Source organism: Echinops telfairi, unplaced genomic scaffold, assembly GCF_000313985.2.
Source record: "Echinops telfairi isolate 266 unplaced genomic scaffold, ASM31398v2 ScPeMD7_7469;HRSCAF=8507_1, whole genome shotgun sequence".
Lineage (NCBI taxonomy): Eukaryota > Metazoa > Chordata > Mammalia > Afrosoricida > Tenrecidae > Echinops > Echinops telfairi.
The window spans coordinates 1728409-1739154 of record NW_022111373.1 but is presented as its reverse complement, the minus strand read 5'-3'; the positions used below and the strand labels follow the sequence as shown (position 1 = coordinate 1739154).

Here is a 10746-nt window from a genome sequence, read left to right as displayed (position 1 = left end):
ATTAGCGTGGGCAGTGAGGAAGGATGAGGAGGGGTTAGGGAGGCAAAGCGGAATACCAGCCAGGAGGAGGAACCGCAGGGTTCCTTTAGGAAAGGACAGCAAAGAGTCGAGAGAGACTATTAAACTATACAGATAAACTTATTGATGCGAAAAATGCATTCTGTGTATACATTGATAAATATAAAATTTGATAGAAACCAAAATCACATCTAAAGGTTTGGTTACAGGTCATTTTTACTCTGTGCTTGCCCACACTGTCTCATTTTTTTCTACCATGAATATATGCGGGAGGTCTCAAAGAGTGTATGGGAAGAGTCCATGATCTTTTCAATTCCATTTCCCACATTTTTCCCGTCTCTCCCATTACGTGAGGGATGATGGACGTAAGAATAGTGTACTACCAGATCAACAGAGGGTTGGCATAGCATCACATTCGACTGTTTTGTTGCGTTTCCCTTGATTCCCTTCTCCCTTCCACGGTTAGAATCCAATACCTGCCCCAGAAGTAGCTTTTCTCCCAATTTCTACCGCTGGCTTGGGTTTGCTAAGATGTTTCCACTGCCCTCCAAGGCAAATTCACCGGCGGAAAGGGAGTCAGGGCTACAATGCTTCACAGGTGCCAACAGTTTCTCTCAACAGAGGACTTCCTACAACACACACACACACACACACAATACACACACAATGACTGGAAGCGCAATTTGTTGAAGTTACAGGCAAAGAACTGTTGCAGAAAAGATTAGTTATTTTCAAAAGAAGGGAGATGAAAGGGGGAGAGAAGATTAAAAATAAGAGAAAACGTTTGCTACTAGTCTGAGGAGAATGTATAAGAGAAACAGACTGCCCTTAGTCAAGGAGACTGCGGCTCAAAATGTCCATGTAGTAAAATGGGTTGTTCTCACTGTGAAAAACCCTGGGTCAAGCCTGGGCGAGAAGTAAACAGTGCTTTGCTCCACTTATCAGAGGCACGGCTCTGACATGAGCCACCTGCACAGGAGCCGAGGACAACACGTGGGAGGAAATCCAGGTGTTCCCAGCAAGAACTGCTCTCGCTCCCCAGAGGCGGTGTGAAAATGTTCCTATATGCACCCATTCTCATGCCGATGTTCCTTCTTTCGGCCTTCACTTATCCAGCACCTCCTCAGTATTGGCCCTGTGAGGGGCACCATAAGGAAGATGGGGCTCTACAATTTGTGGAAGGCTATGGAGGACAGGGGGAGCCCCAAACCCATCTGCACAGCATCTAGCCAGATGAAGCCTGGGGAGAGCCCCTCTCGCCACAAGCAAGGGTCTCGAACAGCTTTATTCTCAGGCAGAAATCACTGTAAACTTGGTTATGCAGGATCAAAGAACTTGATACTTGGTCAGTTAACCTCCCTCTTGACCCAACCTGAATTTGTTCAAGTATTTTTCTTTCGTTTTTGTCCTGTTGTTATGCAAGTATTTCTTGCTTGTTCCATGACAAAAATTTCTTCCCTGGCTTTTTAAATACTGATGGTGGTTTTTTCTTTCTTCCCCATGATTTGTATGTTTATCGTTATGTTATTATCATTTTATCCTTACCCCTTTATTTTGGTTTGGTTTTGTATGTTTCCCTGGGTTTCCCAGTTGGTGAAGCACAGAAGGAGCAGATGCACCGAGATAGTAACTGATGCAAGGGTTTATAGGGGAGGTGGGGGTGGGGTTGGGAGCAGAGAGGGTGAGGGGACTTGGGGAGCAAATATGGAATGCAGGAGGGGAGAGGGAGCACGAGAACTGATTGAGATCACATAACTCGTTTTAAAAGCAATTGAACCCTGGAGGTATAGGGGATGGGAATACTCTGTCAAGGACACCAAGGGAAGAAAGGAAGAAAGAGACCAAGCGTGACGATGGTCACCACGGGCGAAGGGAAGGGTCGTGGCTGAGGAGGCAGCGGGTTTATGTCAATGGTGGCGGAAGACTCTGGGAAAGGATATCAATAGGGGCTGCAAAAAGCGCATACTCAAGGACCCTGATTTATACAAGTAGAAGTCGTGGAATTGGAGACGGTTCTGTTGTGCGTATTTCTGCCACGATTAGATAAAAATTACATGAGTTAATAATGATTACAAGGAAGAAAAAATGTTCTAGAATTGAGTATTAGGACAATGGCATAACTCTTCTTGTTATGAGTGGATTCTTGAATTGTGTGATATGTAGATAAAGTGCTAATAAAACTGTTTTAAAAAAAGAAAAGAAACATTTAAAAAAAAGATGGGGATTTCTACTCCCAGAAAGAACTATAGTCCTGGAAACCCACCGCGGCAGTTCTACCCTGTCCTATAGGGTCACCATGAGTCAGAACTGACCGGGATGGCAGTGATTTTGGAGTGCTAAGCACTAAGGAGCCCTGATAGTGTGGTGGTTATCAATTGGACTGCTAATCACATGGTCAGCAGTTCGAAACCAGCGGCCAATCCAAGGGAGAAAGATGAGGCTTTCTACTCCTGTAAAGAGTTAAAATCTCAGAAACCCACAGGGACAGTTCTACCCTGTCCTGTAGACTCCTTGTGAGTTCGAGTGATGGGTACTAAGGAAGCCTGGTTGTGCAGCATCCACAGCTACTATGTGAAAAGTCAACTGTTTGACCCCACCAGCACCGACTTCTATAGAGATATGCGGCCTTTGAAACACCACGAGACTGTTCAACTTTGTCTTCTAGGGTCACTATGAGTAACAATTACTGAGATAACAACAGGTTAAAATGGTTGGACACTGAGGATTTAACAATGACTAGATACGGTTCCCAAGTACCCACGTCTCACAGCCAAATATGGGAGACCATTCATTCACTCATTCAAAAAAAACTGAGTACCTAGAGACTGTGTTCCAGGTGTTGAGGATACAGTAACAAGTCCAACAAGGCCCCTATCCACACAGTTTATCTTCTAACGCAGAGAGAAGGATAAACAACACAAAAGAAACCAACCAGGATGATTTCAGTGAGTGGTCACAATAAGAAAAAAACATAGATAAAGCCAAGGTATGGGATAGAAAGAAACAAGGTGCTGAAACGATGGCTAGGGTACTAAGAGAGGAGGCCTCTCTAAAGACGAGACATTTGAGCAGAAAACGTACACGAGTGACTAGGACATGGGTGTTACAGACCCCCAGGAAACACCAACCAGAGCACAGCGAGAGTCCCCAGACTCAGAATGAGCACAGAGTACTTGGTGAGAATGTGGAAAGGTCATCTCACCCGGGCTGGGGTATGCCCAAACGCAATCAGATGTTCTCCTTCAGTCAGCAGTGACTTCCGGGCACACTGCACGTGGCTAAGTAAACAGTGAGCAGCGACAGGCAGGAAGCTCAGCCCACAGGTTTCAGAGCAGTCAGTCCCGGACCACTTGCACGAGGAGGCTAGGTGGCATGCCTAGGAAGAGGATCCCTGGAGAGTTTACAAAGGCACTGAAACCGAATGCCAAATGATGGCTCATTCCTCCAAACCCCACTAGCACTTTGTCCAATTCTCTTTCACAGCCCTGTGAAGGCTAGAGGGGGCCCATGGCCCCTACTTTGAAGATATGGTTAAGGAAGGACAAGCTGTAGGCCAATTGACAGAGCACTCGGCCAGGAAGTCATGCAGCCAAGAACCACCCACTCATTGTGTGACAGATGGTAGGTACGTCCTCGCTCTTCTCTCAGCCTCAGAGGAGCCCCTTCCCCAGCTACAGAATGACAAGAGGTTTGAGGATGAGCTCAGGAATCTACATCTGTAACAAGCACCCCACTGGATGCTGATGCCAAAGTTTGAAAACGAATGGACTCCGAGATTCTACCTTCGTCCACCTTGCAAAGGAACAAGTGGGGAAAGGGGCTAGATATAAAACTGGCCTGGCTGAGCTACGGCTCCATGGAGTCCTTCGATGCATAGCAAAGCATCCGGGGTACACAGACGCGGCCCCTCCTCCCGCCTGCCCCTTGTGCCATCACCCACAACATTCTCCCCACGAAGCCCCAGCCCCAGAAGTGCACGCCCTTGTCTGCCTGCACCATACCTGTGAACATCGCACAGAAGTAGGGGCTGCAGGCTGCCAGGACCACACGGTGGGCTTCGATCTCGACATCTTCTGCTACAATCATCACGTCACACAGCAGCTGCTTACTGTAAGACATCAGGACGAGAACATCAGGGTGGGTCACAAGGCAAATGATCCCCACCCCCAGCTGTACAAGGGACGTGTCCGACCTCCAGTTAGGCAGGGATAAGCTTATCAACTTTTCCAAGTCCCTGATCAGCCTGGTATTCATGATTTTCAAAGGCACACAGAGAGATCCAACTACATTATGGTGGCAAACCCTTCATTGGTCAGCAATTCAAAACCACCAGCCGCTCCTCGGGCAAATAATGAGGCTCTCTATACCCATCAAGTGTTACAGTCGCGGAAACCCACGGGGCAGTTCGATGATGTCCTACAGGGTCACCATGAGTCAGATTTGACTCCACGGCTGTGAGTTTTGCTTGGTTGGGGTGACTGGGCTTCAGCTCTGTGTCCCCCAATTCCATCAGTTCTGCAGGAAGGTAAGGGAGAGCGCAGCTCAGGAGCAGTGGAAAGGTTTGGGGTTGTCGGCTGAACAATGAATGAAGGCTGAGGCCCAGGAACCTGCTGCTGAGGTGAGAACCTGCTGCCCTAAGAGCTGGTATTAGCAATTTCCCAAGGGATCCACTGCACCACACCCCAAATGTGCCCCCAGTCACACTACGTCATCAGGATGCTGATATTTCTTCTTCTGCCCAGATTTAGCGTTTTCACCAAGAAGACCACATCTGCAGGAGCAGTGTGCCCAGCGTGTGCCAGTCCCAGTCATGGCCGTGAACAAGAGCACTATCATTACCTTTTTACTTGCTTCCCACCCTGCGACCCTGGACAATCTGAAAGAACTTGTCTTCAGTGTTGCCTTACCCAAAACAACCCTGGCACACACCTTTCCTGATTTCAAACCACGCAGCAGTCCCTTGTTCTGTTCACAGAACTGCCTCGGATCCACACACAGGTTCCGCGTGAGCACAGTAAAGTGTTCTGGAATTCCCATTCTTCTCAAGGGCCTCTCTGTTGTGTTGTGATCTCGTGTCACAGATAACACTGAAATCAATTTAGTGGACACCTATTATGTGTTGAAGAGCTGGTGGCACTACTGGGTAAGCACTGGGCAGCTAAGGCTGAGTCAATGGTTTAAACCCGCCAGATCCTGCACAGGAGAAAGATGAGGCTATCTCATCCCGTAATGATTTACAGCCTCAGAAACCCTATACAGTCTCACTATGAGTCATAATTGCCCCGACGGCAGAGGGTTGGGTGGGTAAGAAGTTAAATAACTTCCCCATGGTCATACAGAAAGAAACCAGTGAAGACAGTTGAATGCAGACCAAGGAAGCTCAGGGCCCAAACTCTTAACTTCGATGGCATCGTGATCACCACCCTCCTTTGGATTAAAGCCCTGGAGGTAGAAAGAAGAGGAGGACAAAGATTTCGATGGTGATCCACTGGGAGTGAACCACACTGCACTGGTCTCAGAAGTCCGAGGTCATGACTAAGGTAAGTGTGAGAATGCTGAAACCAAGGAATGAGTTTGCCAGGGCTAACAAAGATCGATATCTGCCATCCCACGTGCAGCATATTAAGTCACCGTCTACCATTAAAATAGATGCTCAGGTTCACTTATCAGAGGCATAAGATCACAAAACCTGAGAAGGCAAGAGCTGTCAATGCACTTACAGATCATCTGGGCTGTGAGGCTCGGTGAATTGGTGATTTGTGCAAAGCCACAGATACCTGAATCGTAAATCCAGTTCTCTTGACTCTGGATATAGTGCTCGTTCCACTAGAGCACAATGCCTCATGACGGGTGAACACTTGGAACGGGAAACAAGAAAGGTAGCTTAGCTCTACCTGGGACACGTGGAGGGCAAGAATGGGTGAGTACACAGAATAAGGCCCGGTGAAGGAATGCCTAGGCTGGGCTACACCTCTGGACACCAAAGGCAGAAACAGAGGGTGGACCTCACACTGCAGTGTGCCTGCCACAGGCCCACCCAACTTTATCAGCATAAGCCAGCTCCACTGAGAACAGAACGAGCTCTGCCCTCACCGAAGACGGCAGCACAGACAAACGACCTCGCTGCCGTTTTCTCACCTGTCTCGGCTATCTTTGGGACACGTGTCATGGGACACCATATGGGACTGCACATGTCATCCTGGAACAGGCTCAACATTCACTTTTTAAAAAAGTATTCCTAACAGAAGCAAGCTTATCATGGGCATTTTCACTTCTATTAATAACTTTTCAGAGAAAATGGAGTTAGCACTGCTATCTAAGAGGAGCTTGATGGGGGGGGGGGCGTTATTTGTGTTTGCTTTGGTAACCAGTATCTCAATAAGAAAACTGTTGACACAGATGGATCAGAACCCTGGACACATTTTCAATGTTAAGCACTGAATAAACAAAGATCAGAGTGGAAAAGCTCTCCCTAGTGGAGTGAACAATTCTCAAACAAATGGGAAAGGGACAAGATATTTACTTGTAAATTGCAAGCAAGGTCTATCTTACAGCCAGAGAAACTCACACCCTGCAAAGAAACCAAGAAAAACCTGCCAAAAAATTTAATGGTGCTTTCCCCTAGGAAAAAAGTGAAGGAGAGACAGGAAGCTGGGGTCTGCACACCTGCTCTGCATCGAAGAGCCAGTTCTGACGTAAGGCATTGTCCATGAGCGGTCCTATCCCATTACCAGGATTCTTTGAGACACTTCTTTTCGGGGACAACTGATTTGCAACAAGAGTATCGAGATAAATTCAACTGGGCACAAGCAGGCTAAGGGTGCTGGGACAACTGGGTATCTTCATGCAAAAGAATGATGCTATACCCTTCGCTCAAACCATCAGGAAAAGTTAGCTCAAAATGGGCCAAAGACCCAAATGTAAGTGCTAGAATTATTAAACTCTTACAAGACAACATAGAAGTAACTCTTCATGGCTTCAATATGTTACATCCAAAGCACGAACAACAACAGCAAAAGAGAAAAAGCAGATAAATTAAACCGTTACAAATGTTTAAACTTTGCACTTCAGAGGACACCAGAAAGAAAGTGAAAAGGCTGCCCACAGAAGATGAGAAAACATTTGCAAATCATACATCGGGCATAGGACTTGTAGCTAGGCAGCAGATGAGAACTTTACGACAACCCAACTGAAAAACTGACCAAGGTGCGGGGGAGGGGGGACAGCGGAAGACCCGACAAGGCATTTCCTCACAAAAGATAAACAAATGGCCAACAAACACAGGAAACAATGTTCAGCATCTTCAATCACCAGAGAAATGCAAATTATTAACGAAAAAAACCAGAAAACTCACTGCCGTTGAGTCAATTCTGACTCATAGTGACCCTAAAAGGCAAAATAGAACCGTCCCTTGGGGTCTCCTAGGCTGCAAATCTTTACAGGGGCAAAAACCCCTCACTTTCTCCCACTGGTGGTTTTGAACTGCTGGCCTTGCAAGTTAACAGCCAATTCATAAGCCACCACACCACCAAGGTGTCTTTCATACCCAGTGGATGGCAGATAATGCCAAGTGATGGTGAAACTGTGACCGCTCCGGACCCTGACACAGTGCTGAGCAAACGTGAAATGGTCGGTCCAGCCACTCAGGAAAACGGTCTTGTTAAGAGGTTAACCACGGATTTATGAGACGACCCAGCAGTAACAGCAAACTCCGAGGTGGGCCCCCAACAGACCCGAGGACAGATCTTCACACAACGTGTGCACACATGTTCATAGCAACACCCCCCACGATAGCCCAGGGGTGGAAACAACCAAAGGTCTACCGCCTGATGAACGACAGACAACATGGGGCACATTCACATAACGAGATTTCACTAAGGAATGGAAGGAACAGAGCGGCGGATCTCCACCTTCCTCACGCCGCGACCCTGTCAGACAGCTCCTCACGTGGTGGGGACCTCCAACCACAACATTATTTTCATTGCTACATCATCGCTGTCATTTTGCTACTGTGATGAATCAGGCGGTCCCTGTGAAAGGGTCCTTTGACCCCCAAAGGGGTCACGACCCACAGGTTGAGAACCGCTGGAATAGAGAGTTGCTGCTTCAGGGATAAGTTTCTGTGTGAGGTGACGAAAAGGCTTTGGAAACAAAGAGTAGTGATAGATGCACAACACTGTGAAGGTGATTAATGTCACTTAGGAAAAAAATTGTTTTAAAGAACAAATGCCACTTGGATTACACTTGACGATGGTTAAAATGAAAATGTTTATGTTCGTTTCATCACAATCACTACAAGAACAAAAAAAAAGGAATGCAGTACTGAATGAACCTTAAAAATATTATTCTAAGTGTAAGAACCAGTCACAAACGACCACATATTGTATGGTTCCACTTATTATGAACTGTCTAGAATGGGTAAATCGACAGAGAGAGGTAGAGATTAGGGCGTGCCTAGGGTGGCCGGCCCTGGGGCACAGTGGTTATGATTTGGGCTGCTAACCGCAAGCTGCTCTTTAGAAGGGTAATAAGGAAAAAAGAAAAAAAATGAGGCTTTCTACTTCCATGAAGAGTCAGGGTCTCAAAAAGCCACAGGGGGGAGTTCTGTCCTGTAGGGCTCCTAAGGGTGGGAGTAGATTCCTTGGCTGTGTGATGGAGGGCACTGGAGTGGGTAAGTGACTTCTAAAGGGTATAAAGTTTCTTTTCAGAGTGATGGAATGTCCTAAAAAAAAAGATTGTGACTGGCTGACATTTAGATGGGCAAAGACAAAAGGCAGGTTAGCGCTAAACAGGATCGGTGGTAAGAAGAAAAAGCAGGTCAGCACAGAGAATAAGGCACAGGAAGGGGACTCCAGGTGGTTGCACGGCTCTGTGGATTCACTAAAAGCTACAACATCGAACCCTGTAAATGGGTAAACTGTATGCTATGTGAGTTCCAGCTCAGTAAGGCTGCCTCCAATAAACAAATAAATAATACAGAAAGCAAAGGGCCAAGATGCAATAAAGGCCTAGTGATGGACTTAAAAACAAAACAAAAACTATTCGCAATGATCAAGTGAGAGGTTAAAACTGTCCAGATTCAATTGGCAAGAAGGTCTCTGGATTCTAATTGCTCCTTGATTGCCCCGTGCTGCCCTCCCCCTCCTTTTCAGGCCTGGTCAGGGCGTTCTAGTCCAAGAAGGGACCACATCCCCGCTGACTGGCCAGAGGGTAAGTCAGAAGCCAAGGGGACCCTAGGGCTTGGCTGCCCAGAAACAGTTGTGGTCTGACCAGAGCAGAGTCAAGTGCAAACAGAAGAGCCAAGGCTGGGTGGTTACCATGCCAACAGCCCATTCTCTGTGCTGGAATGAAAAAGAATACAAAAACTCCTCAATTGTGTGATTCATAAATTGCAAAGAACATGGGTGCGTGAGCCAAAATAGCTTAAACTTGAGTGAAGGGGGGATGGGGTTCTAAACAATGCAAAAGAATAACCCGGGGTCCCTGGAATAGCATGTAACATGTCATTAGCTTCACCCGTGAATGGCACGTTTTCAGCCCACATCAAAGCAAAGTATGTCCCAGCCCCCATCAAACTAGCCCAAACCAATATTATCTGTTCAGGCCCCTTTCTGCTCCTTGCTTAGTCACTCCACTTTCATTTTGAGAAATTAGCCACATAATGGCCTATCAAATCACTTAGAATCAGATGGACCTTTTGAATCTCACTAGAACGCAAGCCTCATTGAGGAAGGGCTCTGATTCCCTTATTGGCTGCCATGGTTCTGTAACCTAGCATACCATCATCGGATAGTTAACATTTCCATAATGCTCTGTGTGTGTGTGTGTGTGTGTGTGTGTGTCCCCTCACCTCCCAATAACACCTAAGGAGTAGCTATGATTACTATAAAGTTACACAATACATGCTTGCTGATCTTGCTGCTATTAAAATCAGCAGTCCAACATCTAGGCATTAATTCTTTAAAAGCAATCACTTATGTGCATGTGACTTTAACAACAGTAATATATGTGCTGTCACTGTTCAGTGACACTTCCCTCATTCAATGCTCAGAACAACCCAGCATCACTGGCACTATTAGTTCCTCCTTTCATGGGTGGCAAAAGTGAAGCCAAGGGCATGAATTCATTTGTCCAGTCACACAGCTAGCTGGTCAGCACTAGAGCCAAGAGGTGAAGCCAGGCTGCTTCACAAGCATATGCTTGCAACCACTATGCGCACTGACACGGAGATAGTCACTGTAGGTATTACTTATATAAGGACTGGGAACACCTAGGGAAAAGAAACCACAAAATAGGACTATCATGCATCTACTTAAAAATGCTACAGAGGAGTTACATTATGTTGTCCAAAAATCTTGGACAGGAAACACTTATACAATACAGGGCGAACAGAAAAAGCCAGATTGAAACACACATTTTTAAAAACGATATTCACCGAAGGGTTAACTTTGGTTACCACGATAGCAAATTTACAGCTGATTTTTCTGCCCATTTTCTAAATTTTTGACTTACATATACCCTTTCTTTTCCACATTTTCTAAGAGAAATGTACAATCACAATAATAGACACATAACCACGCACCCCCCTTCAGGGGGAAGAACAACAGAAACCCTGGGGAAGGGAGACAGCGGTCGGTGTGGGACAGGAAAATAATAACTTGACAAAATAACAATTTATAAATCAAGGGTTCATGGGGGGGGGAGCGGGGAGAGAGAGGAAAAATGAGG

The 10746-nt window shown here is 46.4% G+C and overlaps 1 protein-coding gene across 1 annotated transcript in view; it reads right to left on the bottom strand.

Moving 5' to 3' along the window:
- Window positions 1-10746, bottom strand: part of KLHL3 (kelch like family member 3) — a 133929-nt gene that overhangs the window by 100255 nt on the left and 22928 nt on the right. Inside the window, exon 3 of the mRNA XM_045285035.1 lies at window positions 4020-4126. Coding sequence (XP_045140970.1) covers window positions 4020-4126 — 107 coding nt within the window. The remainder of the gene's footprint in view (window positions 1-4019; window positions 4127-10746) is intronic.